The 13788-nt window shown below is 65.1% G+C and overlaps 1 protein-coding gene across 2 annotated transcripts; it reads left to right on the top strand.

Moving 5' to 3' along the window:
- Window positions 1-9556: 9556 nt before the first annotated feature.
- IRF5 (interferon regulatory factor 5) lies at window positions 9557-13786 on the top strand. 2 transcript variants are annotated; one of them, XM_051773978.1, is made up of 9 exons: window positions 9557-9701; window positions 10648-10821; window positions 11167-11353; window positions 11674-11726; window positions 11819-11849; window positions 11926-12198; window positions 12315-12704; window positions 12839-12957; window positions 13038-13786. In XM_051773978.1, exons 1-9 carry the CDS (start codon window positions 9576-9578, stop codon window positions 13269-13271), a joined length of 1587 nt encoding a protein of 528 aa, XP_051629938.1. In that variant the 5' UTR covers window positions 9557-9575; the 3' UTR covers window positions 13272-13786. The 2 variants fall into 2 exon arrangements, with proteins under 2 accessions (XP_051629938.1, XP_051629936.1); XM_051773976.1 differs by lacking the exon at window positions 9557-9701 and having other exon boundaries at window positions 10011-10821.
- The last annotated feature ends 2 nt before the right edge of the window (window positions 13787-13788 follow it).

The raw sequence follows: 13788 nt of genomic DNA, 5'->3' as shown, positions 1-13788 counted from the left end.
TCCGCACGCTGATTTGCTCTCTTCGCCGTCAATCCGCATCTGTGCCCGCCCCCTCGCCGCACCCCGCCCACCCCTCCCGCCCCTGCGTGCCCACCCCCTCTGTCCCCGCCCCCCGACTTGGGGGACGCGGGCGCTGATTGGCTGGAAAGCGCCACGTCCTCAGGCGCGCGCCGACTGCCGGCCCCGCCCCCGGGTCGCCCGTCTCTCACTGCGCACGCGCCGGGGAGGGAGGGGATGGAAAAGGCGGGAAAGTCGAGGCGGCGGTGGCGCCATGTTGGGGGGGGCGAGAGGGCCCTTCCAGGGCCATTCCCAGCCTTTCCCAGGCCTTTTCCAGCCGGCTGGTGCGGCCCAGCCAAGCAGTGGGGCTGCCACGGAGCCTCACGGGTGGAATTATGGCCGTAAAGCCATGGAATCAGTTACATTCACACAGTCACAGACTTCCCTGAGCTGGAGGGCCCACAGGGATCATTGATCCAACCCCTGGCCCTGCACAGACACCCCAACAATCCCACCCTGTCCCTGAGAGAGTTGTCCAAACACTCCCTGAGCTCTGGTGCTGTGACCTCTTCCCTGGTCAGTGCCTGACCCCTCTCTGGGGGAAGAACCTTTCCCTGAGATCCAGCCTAACCCTTCCCTGGCACAGCTCCAGCCATTCCCTCATCTTTATCCAGCTGGGCTGGGCAGTTTGTCCAGAAGGATCTGGGGAGAGACAGAATTGAATCGTCTCAAACTGCAAGAGAGACCTGGAGGGGCTGGAGCGTGTGCAGGGAAGGGAAGGGAGCTGGGAAGGGTCTGGAGCAGCAGGAGGGGCTGAGGGAGCTGGGGGGGCTCATCCTGGAGCAAAGGAGGCTCAGGGGGGACCTTCTGGCTCTGCAAGTCCCTGCCAGGAGGGGGGAGCCGGGGGGGGTCGGGCTCTGCTGCCAGGGAACAAGGGACAGGCCAAGGGGAAACGGCCTCAGGCTGGGCCAGGGGAGGGTCAGGTTGGGGCTGAGGAGGAATTTGTTGCTGGAAAGGGTGGGGAGGCCTTGGCAGGGGCTGCCCAGGGAGGTTTGGAGTGCCCAGCCCTGGAGGTGTCCCAGGAAGGCCTGGCCGTGGCACTCAGTGCTCTGGGCTGGGGGACAAGGTGGGGATGGGGCCCAGGGGGGATCCATGGGCTGGGAGGGCTTTTCCAACCTCAGGGATTCTGGGATTCTGTGAAAGCCTTACTGAAATCCAAAAGGATTTTGTCTGGCTTCCCTGGATCAGCTCAGGGGAGACCTTGTGGTACAAGGGAAGGAGGTTTGGCAGTCAGGACATTCCCTGGTGGCCCTGTGGCTGTGGCCAATGGCTGTGATGTCCTTCTCAATAACTCCCAGAGTGACCTTCTCCATGGTTGGACCAGGCACCAAAGGGAGACAACAGGCCTGGAACTTCCAGGTCATCCTTCTGGCCCTTCTGAAAAATTGTGACGTTTGCCAGCTGCCAGTGGATTTCAGTTGGAAAAGCCCTCAGAGACCAACTGTCCCCAACACTGCCAAGGCCACCACTGACCCATGTCCCCAAGTGCCACATCCACAGGGCTTGGAAATCCTTCCAGGGATGGGGACTCCACCCCTGCCCTGGGCAGCTGTTCCAGGGCTGGACAGCCCTTTCCATGAGGAAATTCCTCCTGGTGTCCCACCTGACCCTCCCCTGGCCCAGCCTGAGGCCGTTTCCCCTTGGCCTGTCCCTTGTTCCCTGGCAGCAGAGCCCGACCCCCCCCCCGGCTCCCCCCTCCTGGCAGGGACTTGCAGAGCCAGAAGGTCCCCCCTGAGCCTCCTTTGCTCCAGGATGAGCCCCCCCAGCTCCCTCAGCCCCTCCTGCTGCTCCAGACCCTTCCCAGCTCCCTTCCCTTCCCTGCACACGCTCCAGCCCCTCTCTCCATGTGGGTCCCAGCCACACTCCAGACGTGTCCCGAGCCATGAGCACATGGATCCCGAAATAGCCGCAGGGCTCCTCTCTTGGAGTGACAGCCCGGCTATAAATAAATGCACTCGCTCCGGTGGCCGAGGCTGCGCTGCTCTGAGGGCTCCTTGGACAAGGTGTGATGCCATCGGCAGGGAATGTCTCCCAGTCCCGCTTTACGAGCTCCCAGCAGCGTCAGGTTCTATTTAACCCGCGCTGGCTCCTCGTGGTGACACATCGGGCTGAGGTCAGCGCCGATCCCGAGGGATGAGCCCTGGGAGCCGCGTGCGGCCACGTCTGCCCCGCTCCCCACGGAGCCCCCGGAGAGAACCCGGCGCTTCCAGGGCCGTGATTCATCCCATCCCGCAGAAATGCCTAAATTAGGGCAGCGGGAGCGTCGGGGCCGCGGCTCCCCCGCTCCGAGGGAGCTGTGCCGGGGCAGAGGCTCCCGGCGGATATTTACAGTCCATGAGATAATTCCCACCCTCGGCCTCGCCGGGAGCGGGGCCAGGACTGACACTCGGACACGGCCCCGCAGTGAAGTCACAGCCTGAAAAAACTCACCGAAAGTTCCTTGGAAAACCTCCCGCTGCCTCTCTCCCCTCGTTAATCCCCCCTCGGAGCTGGCAGGGTCTCGAGGGGAAAACGATCCCAGAGATCAGGAGCGGGCACTGGCAGCAGGAGATCTGTTTGGTTTTGTTACAGAGGTGGCTCGGCAGGGTTGAGAGGGTTTTTCGGTCAAAAGGTGACTCAGCAAGGCTGAAATGTTTTGCTTCTTGAAATGTGGCTTGAAGGGGGTTGAGTTGGTCTTTTAAATAAAAAATGGCTTGGGGGGTTGGGATCTATTTTTTAATAAAAAAACAGAGGGGTGTTTAGAGTTTTTTTAACAGAGGGGTGTTTAGAGTTTTTTTAATAAAAAATGCCTTGAGGTGCTGAAGTGTTTGGTTATTTTAATAAAAGGTAGTTGGGGGGCATCTCTGTGGTTTTTAGACTTTAATGTTTGTGGTTTCAAGCTTTTCTTTACACCCCAGAGGACTCCAGACTTTTCTCTTTCCAAGGAATCCCAGACAACCTCCAGCTGGAAGGATGCCCTGAGGCTCCTCAAGCGCACACTTGTATGAAATAGGATTTAAGGGCTCCCAGGAAAATGGGGAGCAGCCCAGCTTTCCCCAGGTCTGGCCCACGCCAGCAGGAGCAGGTGATCCACCTCTTACCCCACAGTCCAGTCTGACCATCCCTAATGGGAATCAAATCCCATTTGATCCATCCACAGCTGCCGTTCCTTATGTCGACTGAGCCCGGCCATTTTCCCTGCTCTGGGAGTGATTTATTGCATTTCCTTCCAGGTCATTGCATTTCCTCACGAAAGTGCTCATGGAAATCCTTTTTCCTCTTCTTTTGGAGGAGCCAAAGGACCCCCGAGCTCCAAGTCCCTCATGAACCCCCTTTTCTCTGCTTCTCAGACCATTCCCATTGTTCCTGGTTCCAGTTCTCCCAGTTTCTCAGTCTTTTAAAGCCATTGATACACTGCAGCTGGATCCTCTTTGTTCCCAATATTTAGCACAAGGCAAAACCAACTCCCAATCCCTGCTTTCCTGTCTCAAGCTCCCCAATCCCAGGATCCCACTGGTTTTGCCCAAACTGTGGACATTTAATGGTTTCTCAGCACTGACAGATGACATTTCCCTTCCCCTTGGCCTTGTCCCACTCCTGGCCTGTGCTGAGAGCAGCTCCACCCCCAAACTGGGGGTGAAAACCCAATTTTCATACACTTCCCAGCTGGAAATTTATTAATGGGACCTTCAGATGCTTCCAAATCCCAGAATTTAGGAAAACATGTTATTTATTAACCAGCTTTTGGGCTGTAGCCCTGTTGTCACACACCCTGGTCAGCAGAGATCCAGGGAGGATGGCCTCAGGATTTGGGCAACAGGGGAGGGAATTTGATGTGTCTGCGGGTGTTATCAATCCCCCCCTGCAGCCACCACCAGGCCCTGGACATGGACTCTGAATTCCCTGGGAAACCCCTGGAGGAAAAGCCAGAATGGTCTGGGAACAGACAAACCATGAGGGAGCTGGGAACAGCCCCTGGAGGTCCTGGTCCACAGTCTGGGAGGAGGGCATGGAAAACCTATGCAGTACCCTTGGGAAAAAGAGGAAATACAGGGATGTTTATCTGTCTGGACATGTCTGGGCTGCAGATACAGGTGTGGATGCTCCAGATCCAGCACAGGGACTCACAGCAGAGATCTGGATGGGAGGGATGAAAAACCTAAATGGAGAACCAGGAACAGAGAAACAGGATGGAGAACCTGGGTGGAGAACCAGGAATGGAGAACCTCCATCAGGATGCTGCTTGGGAGGTGTATCCCGGCAGGAAAGGCTGACTCATGCCCTGCCTCAGTTTACCTCAGGCAATGGGAAGATGGCTTTGGGAAGTCAAACCACCAAACCTTTCCCAGCTTCCTCCAACAACTCATTCCCGATTTATCCCAATGCTCCCGTGCCTTGTCCTGACCCTTCCCGGGATGCTCTGGCAGTCCAGTGTTGGTCCCACAGCTGCGCTCCCGAGCAGAGCCGGGCCGAGCCCGATCCCAAAAACCCCGAAGCCCCCGGGGCCGTGACACCCTCTGGGATTGGCACCACGTGGCTGCGACCCCTCGGGATCGGGCAGCGGCTCCGAGTGGCCTCGTGCTGTGCTGGGAAAAGCATGAACCCCCCGCCCCCCAAACAAAAATCCGGGCGGGACAACCCGCGGATCCCCCCGCGGTGGTTTGGGAGCGGGGGAGGAGGAGGAATCCCGGGGCCGGGAGCACGGGAGTGGGGCGGCTGAAGGAGGCTCGGACACAGCGGTGGGAGCGAGGAATGCCCCGGCTAATCCTCCCGCCCGCTGCCGCCTATTTAGGGAAGAACCGAGGAGGCCGCGTTGGGCTCCTGGCATCCCTCCCGGCCCCGCTGGCCGAGCCCCGGCCCCGCGCCCCCTCCTCCCGCTGCCCGGGGTCAGCCCTCGGCAAAGCCCCCTCGGCGGAGCCGCCCCCGCCTCGGCCGGAGCGGAGCTCCGGGGCCCGGAGAGGCGAATTGCCGCTCCTCCGGCCGCCCCAGCGTGTGCCGAGGGCGCCGGCAGCCAGGGATGAGGCGCCGGGAGCCAGGGATGAGGCGCTGGGAGCCGTGATCTCAGGGAGCAGCAATGCGAGGGCGCTGCCAGCGCGGCCGCCGGCCCAGAAATGTCCTTGTCCCGGCACGGCGCTGTCCCTGGCACTGCCCGGGGCACACACCATTGTCCCCGGCACTGCCCGGGGCACACACCACTGTCCCTGGCACTGCCCGGGGCACACACCATTGTCCCTGGCACTGCCCCGGGCACACACCATTGTCCCTGGCACTGCCCGGGGCACACACCACTGTCCCCGGCACTGCCCGGGGCACACACCACTGTCCCTGGCACTGCCCGGGGCACACACCACTGTCCCTGGCACTGCCCGGGGGCACCACCGCGGGGACACGGGACAGCGCCGAGCCCGGGGCGGCTGCGGGGGCGGACCCGCTCCCGGGGGGCTCGGGCGCGTTTTGAGGAAGAAAAGAGGGGTCTGCCCCAGCTGAGCCGGCGGCCCAGAGCTCCCACTCCCCCCTCGGCACCCCGAACTCCCCAAATTCCGTGGGTTTCTGCAGCTCCGAGCTGTCACTGCCAGGACACGCTCACGTCGGATCTGCAGCACGAATTCCAGGCGGCTCTTACGCCGCCACTTGGAACTCCCGGGATCCCGCAGCGGAATGGGGCTGCGGGGGCAGCGCCCAGCTCCGGGGGGGCTTCTCCGCCTGCTCTCCCGCTGCGGGATGACGGATGCTGTGGAGGATGACACCATCAGCCTCCCCCCATCCCGGGCGCTGAACTCTCCCAACTCTCTCCACGTCCCGGACCTTTTATTGGGAGCACTTGAGCCAAGGAGAGACTGAACTGGGGAACTCCTGGTTACGGAGCAGATGGATTTAATTAAACCCACTTAAGTCATTAAAGTGATTTGCCAACTAAATCAGCACAGCGAGAAACCTCCCACCAATTCCACCACCACCCCCCCCTCGGGTTTGTCCTTTTAACCCTTTCCTTGGGGAAGAGTCACGGGAGCAGTGGCCGGGTTCCGGTGAGGGTGGAAGAACCCAGGGACAACCGTGTGTCCCCAGTGCCTCGGGGGGCTCCGGGACCCCGCGTGCGGCCGTCCTGGCACGGCGGCTTTGCTGCGGGACATCCTGGATTCCATCCCTGACTGGGTCCTGCTCCCGCCTGCGGCTCTGCCTTTCCCGGGACATGAGCTCGCTGCCCGGCGGGTCCCGGCGCTCAGTCCAGCGCTGCCCTTGGTCACCCGACCCCGGAGAGCTCCTCTTTGCTGGCTCCCGGCTCCCGGCCCCTCGCAGCGCCCGAGGGAACATCCCGTCACGGCTCCGTGAACTCAGCACCCCCCAAATAGCCCGGCCCCCGGCGGGAGCGCTGCGGCCCCGGCTCCGGCCCGAGGATGATCTTACAGCCCGGGAAGCTCCAAACCGCCGCTCCTGCCCATAAAAAGCAAAGGGCTTTGGGCATGGAATCATCGGGGCTGCACGGATTACACCAGCGGGGGGGAAACGCTCCCAGGAGGCCACGCCATAGGAGAGGGGAGAGAGGAAAGGGGAGAAGAGAAAGGGGAGAGGGCAGAGGGAGCAAGACAGGGAGTGGTCAGAGCCCCAAAATGTGGCTCAGTCCTGGCACCAGCCCCAAGGGTCTGTAAAACACACCCAGAGCTTTGTTCCCATCATTCCACTCCTCAGCCACCTCATCCCGATGGGAAAACACGACTCAAACTGTGCCCCAGAATGAGTTATCGGGAACACAGACAGGGTGGCAATCCCTTATTTTTCCGATTGCCCCCAAATCCCGGGCTATCCCATGCCACTGGCTCTGGAGACCACCCTGGGGTGCCAGGGAGCCAGGAAAAGCTGAGGAACAGACTGGGCACCTCCACGGCAGCAGAACCCACCCGGCTGCAAGAGGCCACGTGGGGAAGTCCTTCCCATTGGGAAACCAAGCTTTCCAGGCAGGAAGAGGAACATCACCTCAAGGTCCAATGGATAAAATTGGAATTTAATTAAATTAAGGAGACATTTGCAAAGCTAGAACAGCCAAACCTGCTCCCAGTGACACGACATGCTGCTCCCCATCCGGACACACGGAGATACCGGTCCCTCCAGCACCTCCCAGGCCACAGCCAGGCCCACTTATCCACAATTCCCAGGAACGAGGGTTTTCCTCTCTCTCTCCTCCTCCTTCTCTGCCGGGGCCCCCTCAGCCGGCCGTGGGGCCGGTCCGTGTGTCCGGGTGCAGGCGGATCTCCACCAGCCGGACAGCGCGGAGCAGCACGGCCAGCTGGGAGCACACCCGGGCCACCACGTCCAGCACGGGATCCGCCAGGTCCCGGATGCCCCCCAGCACCTTCAGCAGGAAGAGCAGGAGCGGCTGCAGGAGGCTGTGGAACGCCGCTGCCAGGAGGGGCTTCAGGATGTGGTCGCCAATGGCTGTCAGGACACCGACCACCAGCGCCTGGATTTGGGATGAAATCCTGGGTTTGAGGGATATTTGCCAGTGGGAGTCACCAAAAATGGGCTGAGACACAAAAATTCCGCTATAGGAGGGGAAATTTGGGATAGCAGGAACCGGAAGTTTCTTCTCCTGACACTGAAGGATTTTGGTGTCCTCAGCCGCTGCTCCGGCCACATCTCCACGGGAATGGGGCGGCTCACCTGGACCACGGCCTCGCCGAGGAAGCGGATCAGCTCCACGAGGAAGAGGCTGACCACGCTGACCAGGCACCGTGGGACGGAGAAGAATTCCCGCAGCTTCCGCTGAACCGTCCACTCGGAGCTGCCGTGGAGAGAATGGGATGTCAGAGCCGGAGCACCGACCCGCTGAGGGAATGAATCCCAAAGAGGATCCAGCACCACATCCCAGCTCCACAGCCCAGCCACAAAATTTGGGATGAGAAAGCGCTGGAGCCATGTTTCCACAGGCTCTCCCTGTATGGCCAAACCCAGCTGAAGTAGCCCCAAAACCAAATGCATCGGGATGGCACCCAGAGCACAGCTGGCCGGGAGCCCGGGAAGTGCCAGGCCAGCTCCAGGGAATCCCGTCCAACACCACCCCGGGAGCGGCTCCGGCGTGGGCAGGGCTGAGCCCGGGGCTCCCTCTCACGGCCACGAGGCGATCCGGGAGACACATCCCAGTTTCTGTTTCCAGAAAAACACGAGGTGCAGAGGGCGGACTGTGCCAGGCTGGCAGGAAACCCCGTCCCGCCGGTGCCCCGTCCATCCTGCCCGCGGGAACGCGGCAGCGGAGCCGGTTCGGGGCGGAAGGAGCGACTGGGGGAACCGCGGGGCAACCCAAACCCTGAGGTTTTCCCCCGTTTTGTTCCCGTGACAGGATTCCCGGAGTTCCGGCCCAGACGTTCAAGGCCCTTCCCACCCGGGGTCCCGCTCCACAGAAACTCCCTCCTTGCAAGACCCAAGCAGACACCGGCGTGGGATCCTTGGGGAAATATCCCCTCAGCATCCCACAATCGGCGTCTTTTGTGCCTTTCCCCGTCTGGGATCAAGCCCCGTCCTGCGGCCGGATTCACCCGGGCTGCAGCTGCCCCTCGGGATCAGCCGGGATCCCAGGAAAAGGAGGGGACAGGGCAAGGGCAGCCGGAGTGGTGTGACGAGCCGCAGAGCAGCGATCCGGCTGGGAATCCACCGGGACTCCTGCTTCTGTCCCCTGGGAATCCACCGGGATGCGACCCCCGCCCCCCAGGAATCCCTCGGGATCTACTCCCCCCCGCCCGAATCCGCCGGGACTCCCCCCGGGGACACCCGCCCAGCCCCTCGCGGCAGCGATGAACGGGCCCGTTCCCCCCCAGGGGAGGGGGTCCCGGTACCTCCTCCGGTTCCTCCTGCCGGGGCGGGGCGGGGGCACCGGGGGGGCCCGGGGGGCACCGGGGGGCCCCGGGGTGCGGCGGGGGCCGCCCGGCGCCATGGACAGGCCACGCCCCCCGAGAGCCCCGCCCCGTCACCACGCCCACCATCGCGGCCCCGCCCCGCGTTACCGGGCAACGCCCCCGGACGGGCGCGTTGCCCGGCAACGAGGGGCGGGGCCGAGCGGGGGCGTGGGCGGGCCCGGGGATGAGTGACAGCGAGCGCGGCCAATCACAGCCCGCAGAAAAGGTTCCCGCCCGCAGCGGGGATCCCCGCGCATCACGTGGAGCGGGATATGCAAATGTATGTAAATTGTATGTTAATGAGGGTCTGCCCGTGCGGCGGTGGGGGGGTGACGACCAGGGAGAAGAGGAGGCGGGACCCAGTAGGGGAATGGGGGGTTGGGGGGGGGACATGGGGGGACCCAGGGGGACAGGGGGGACAAGGGGGTGGGGGCTCACGGAGGTCACAGGGGGACACGGGGGGACAGGGGGCTGAGGGGGACACGTGGGGACACGTGGGGACACACAGGGTGACACGGGGATGGGGGGACACGGGGGCAAACGGGGACACGGGTGTGGGGGGGACACAGGGGGGCATGGTGGGGGACACACAGGGGGCCAGGGGTTGGGTGACCCGGGGTGGGGGGTCCCGGGGGGACGCGGGAGGGGTTCGCGATGCCCCCGGGCGTGGCGGTGCCGGGGCGGTGCCGGGGCGGTCCCAGCCGGTCTCGCCCCACACCCACGCCCGGCCCCGCGTGCGGAAGCTCCGGGCGGCGGCCCCGGGACCGGCCCCGAGCGCAGGTGAGACCGGGGGGCGTCCGCCGGGGGGTCCCCGTGGGGAGGGGGCCGTGGGGTGGGTCCCCGTGGGTGGGGCGATACTGGGGGGTCCGGGAGCAGCCCCGGGGACACGCGGGGACAGCGGCCCGTCCCTGAGCGGGGCAGCAGCCCCGGGGCACCCCCGGACCCGTCGCGCCCGGTGCTGGTCCGTGCGACACTGGCGCGGGCGCTGCCCCGTGGGGGGGACACGCGGGGGCACCGGGATCGGGTGGGGGGTCACGGGGGGATCTCCCCTCGTGCGGCTGCTGGAGGGACCCCACAGGGACTACGGTCTGGACTTCGCGTGTCCTCCATGTCCCTGTCCCCGTGTAACCCCCGCGTCCCCCCGGTCTCTGTGTCCCCTGTCCCCCCTCATCCCATAAATGCCAGCCTCACGTCCTCCCTATCCCCCAGTGCCCCGTGTCACCCCCGTGTCCCTCCTCCCGTCTCCATATCCCTCGTCTCCCGTGTCCCCATTCCCCCGTGAGTTCCCCACGTCCCTCCCCGTCCTCCTGTCCCCTGTCCCCCTGTGTCCTCACTGTGTCCCCCCTGTGTCCTCACTGTGTCCCCCCCATGTCGCTAAATGTGTTCCCCATCTCTCGTGTCCCCCTGTCCCCGTGTCCCCTGTCCCCAGTGTCCTCCCCCTGTCCCCGTGTCCCCTGTTCCCCATGTCCCCCGTCCCTCGTGTCCCCTCCCCTTCTCGGCTTCACTTTTCTTTCCCCGAAGCCGCCACAGCTTCTGCTTTCGGGGCACAGGTGACGCCCCCCAACCCCCCCGGAGGGGCCACAACCTCGGGGGGGCCTCACCCCCCCTCCCGGCCCTGAAACAGGAACTGGGGCCCCGCACGGCCCCTCTGGGTAGGCTCCGGTTCCCCTTTCGGGGCCGGGAGTGGCACCGGGGCTGTGTCACGAGGTGCCCGTGGTGTCCCCAGACCATGGACCCCCCCCGGCGCGTTCGCCTCAAGCCCTGGCTGGTGGCCCAGGTGAGCAGCCGCCGCTTCCCGGGGCTGCGCTGGCTCGACCCCGAGCAGCGGCGCTTCGTCATCCCCTGGGGACACGCCACCAGGAACCCCCCGGGGCCGCAGGACCACGACACCATCTTCAAGGTGACACCGGGGGACACGGGGTGGGGGTGGTCGGGGTGACGGGGTGACGATGGGGACACGGGAGGGGTGACAATGGGGACATGGGAGGGGGACAATGGGGACATAGAATGGGTGACAATGGGGGTATGGGATGGAAGTGACGGGGTGATGGGGTGACAATGGGGACGTGGGAAGGGGGCGGTGAGGGGGACACAGGATGGGGGTGACAAGGACGGTGGGACACGGGATGGGGGTGTGACAGTGGGATAGGGTGCCAAGGGGGACCTGGGTCCTGGGACGATGGGCTGGCAGGGGCACGCCGGGTGGGAGTGCCCAGTTCCAGGTGCTGACCCCGCCATCCCCCAGGCGTGGGCGCAGGAGACGGGCCGGTTCCGGGCCGGGGACCCCCCGGACCCGCCCCGCTGGAAGGCCACCCTGCGCTGTGCCCTCAACAAGAGCCGCGAGTTCCGGCTGCTCCTGGACGGGCCCCGCGCGTCCCCGGCCCAGCCCTTCCGCGTGTACGAGCTCTGCGAGGGGGCCCCCGGGGGCGCAGGTACTGCTGGGGGGGCTCCGGGAGGGGCCTGGGCACCCGCAAGGACCTGGCACCCCGCAAGGCTCCAGCACCCCACAAACCCCCTCTGAGACCTCGTGAGGTCCCAGAACCCGACAGGGACCTGACATCCCACCCAGACCCAGCGCCTCGCAAGCCCCCCACCCCATAAGGACACAGTAGTGCCTCCAGAGACTTGCCCCCCACCTGGGACCCATCACCCTGTGGAGTGTCAGCACCCCACGAGTCCCCAGCACCCCTCAATACCCCCCTGCACCCCCCAACTGCCCCTGCACCTCCCAACGGCCCCTCTCTCCATGCAGATGGGGGGGACGAGGATGACTATGGCTGCAGTGGGGAGGAAGACGTCAGCCAGGTACCTGGGGGGGGTCAGGCTTGGAGGAACCCCCCAGCTGGGGACTCCTGGGGGGGCCGGGGAGTCCGTGTAACACCCACTGTCCCCCACAGCTGCAGAAGATGACAGCCCTGAGCATCAGTGGTGAGTGGGGGGGTCAGGTGGCTGGGGGGTGTCAGGGGTGTTGGGGTGCACCCTCTGACCCCCCTCTCTGCCCCAGACACGCAGCACGGGGGGGACCTGCTGCCCCCCTACCCCTGGCCCAAGGAGGAGCCCCCCCACTTCGCCAGCTGCTGTCCCTCAGGGGGGCCCTTTGTGCCACCCCCCCCCGCCCTGCTCCAGGGGGAGCCGGGGGGCACCCACGGGGCCCCTGAGCTGCCCCCCCACACCCTCGCCGAGAGGGGGCCCCCCCTGGGCCCCCCGCCCGCCTGCCCGGTGGCACCGACACAGCACCTGATGCCAGACCTGCTCGTCAGCCCCCACATGCTGCCACGTGAGGAGGGGCCGGGGGCTCTGGGGGGCTGGAGGGGGTGGCCGTGGGTGGGGGGTGGCTGGCTGGGGTGTCCCTGGGGTGCTCCCTGGCCCCCCCTGACCCCGCTGCCCCCGCAGTGACTGACCTGGAGCTGAAGTTCCAGTACCGGGGCCGCCAGGTCTGTGCCCTCACGGTGAGCAACCCCCACGGCTGCCGGCTGTTCCACAGCAGCCTGGAGCCCACGCGGGAGCAGGAGGAGCTCTTCGGGCCGCTGACGCTGGAACAGGTGCCCTTCCCTGCTCCCGACGCCATTCCCAACGAGAAGCAGCGCTTCTACACCCACCAGCTGCTGGATGTGCTGGACCGTGGGCTCATCCTGGAGCTCCAGGGCCAGGACCTCTTCGCCCTCCGGCTCTGCCAGTGCAAGGTCTTCTGGACGGGGCCCTGCGCCAGCCCCCAGCCCGGCCCCAACCCCATCCAGAGGGAGAGGAGGACCAAGCTCTTCAGCCTCGAGGGCTTCCTAAACGGTCAGAAGGGAAGGGGGAGTGGCCCCGTGTCCTTTGAGGGCAAAGGATGGGATGGAGGGGTCAGCTGGGGTGGTGGTGGGACAGGCAGGTGTGAGGCCCCCTCCTGCCCCTCACCTCGGGCTTGGGCCCCTCAGGGCTCATCCAGTTCCAGAAGGGGCAGACCCCCACCCCGCCCCCCTTCGAGATCTTCCTGTGCTTTGGGGAGGAGTGGCCGGACCAGAAGCCCAAGGAGAAGAAGCTGATCACGGTGCAGGTGAGGGGCTGGGCCCCCCTGCTGTCCCCGGGGGGACACGGGGGGGGTCCCCGCACCGGTGACACCGGGGGCTCCCGCAGGTGGTGCCGGTGGCGGCCCGGCTGCTGCTGGAGATGTTCTCCGGGGAGTTGTCCTGGTCGGCCGACAGCATCCCGCTGCAGATCTCCCACCCCGACCTCAAGGACAGGATGGTGGAGCAGTTCAAGGAGCTGCACCAGCTCTGGCAGAGCCACCAGCGGCTGCCGCCGGCACAGCCCCCGCCCGGCCCCTCCGCCGCGCCCTGGGCGCTGCCACCCGGCCCCCTGCCCCACTGAGGGGACACGGGGGACACGGGGACACCACGGCACTGCCAGCCAGGCTCACCAGTACCCTGCGGCCGGCCGGGCTGGGGGAGCCAGGCCACCCATCCCTGTCCTTATCCCTGTCCCCCCAGAGCTGCTGGTGACCAGCACCCACGGGTGCTCTGAGGGGCCAGGGCTGTGACCACCCGCCCTGGCTGGAGCGGAGCAGCCGGACCCTTGTCCCTGGCCCCCCCAGGATGTGACACAGCGGGGGGGGGCTGCCCCCTCCCTCCTCCCTTCCAGGGTTTTGAGGGAAAACAGCAAGAAAACAGGGGCGGGCTGGGGCCACGCTGGATTGGAGCCCCCCAAAGCTGGGGTCACAAAGCAGCCCCAGCCCTGAGAGAAGCAGCAGAGGGGCCTCGGCAGGGTGTTAATTTATCTGTTCAGTTTTTGTCGTTTTTTATTGTTCTCGAGATGGCTACACACCCCCGGAGGGAACCGCATGCGCCCGCCCGCCCTCGAGCCGCTGCCTCCAACCCCAAAATCAAAC

The sequence above is a fragment of the Manacus candei genome, unplaced genomic scaffold (assembly GCF_025592945.1).
Source record: "Manacus candei isolate 608988 ecotype Guabito, Panama unplaced genomic scaffold, ASM2559294v1 h1tg000182l, whole genome shotgun sequence".
NCBI lineage: Eukaryota > Metazoa > Chordata > Aves > Passeriformes > Pipridae > Manacus > Manacus candei.
Note: the sequence above shows the minus strand (reverse complement) of the source record. Positions and strands in the feature narration are given on the sequence as shown.

What these genes read in the sequence shown, in the direction of transcription:
- IRF5 (XM_051773976.1), top strand. Translation starts at nt 10,300, where the DNA reads ATGTGTTCCCCATCTCTCGTGTCCCCCTGTCCCCGTGTCCCCTGTCCC. An exon ending in GGGAGGAAGACGTCAGCCAG is followed by an intron (nt 11,727 to 11,818) that starts GTACCTGGGGGG and finishes TGTCCCCCACAG; the next exon opens with CTGCAGAAGATGACAGCCCT. An exon ending in GACAGCCCTGAGCATCAGTG is followed by an intron (nt 11,850 to 11,925) that starts GTGAGTGGGGGG and finishes TCTCTGCCCCAG; the next exon opens with ACACGCAGCACGGGGGGGAC.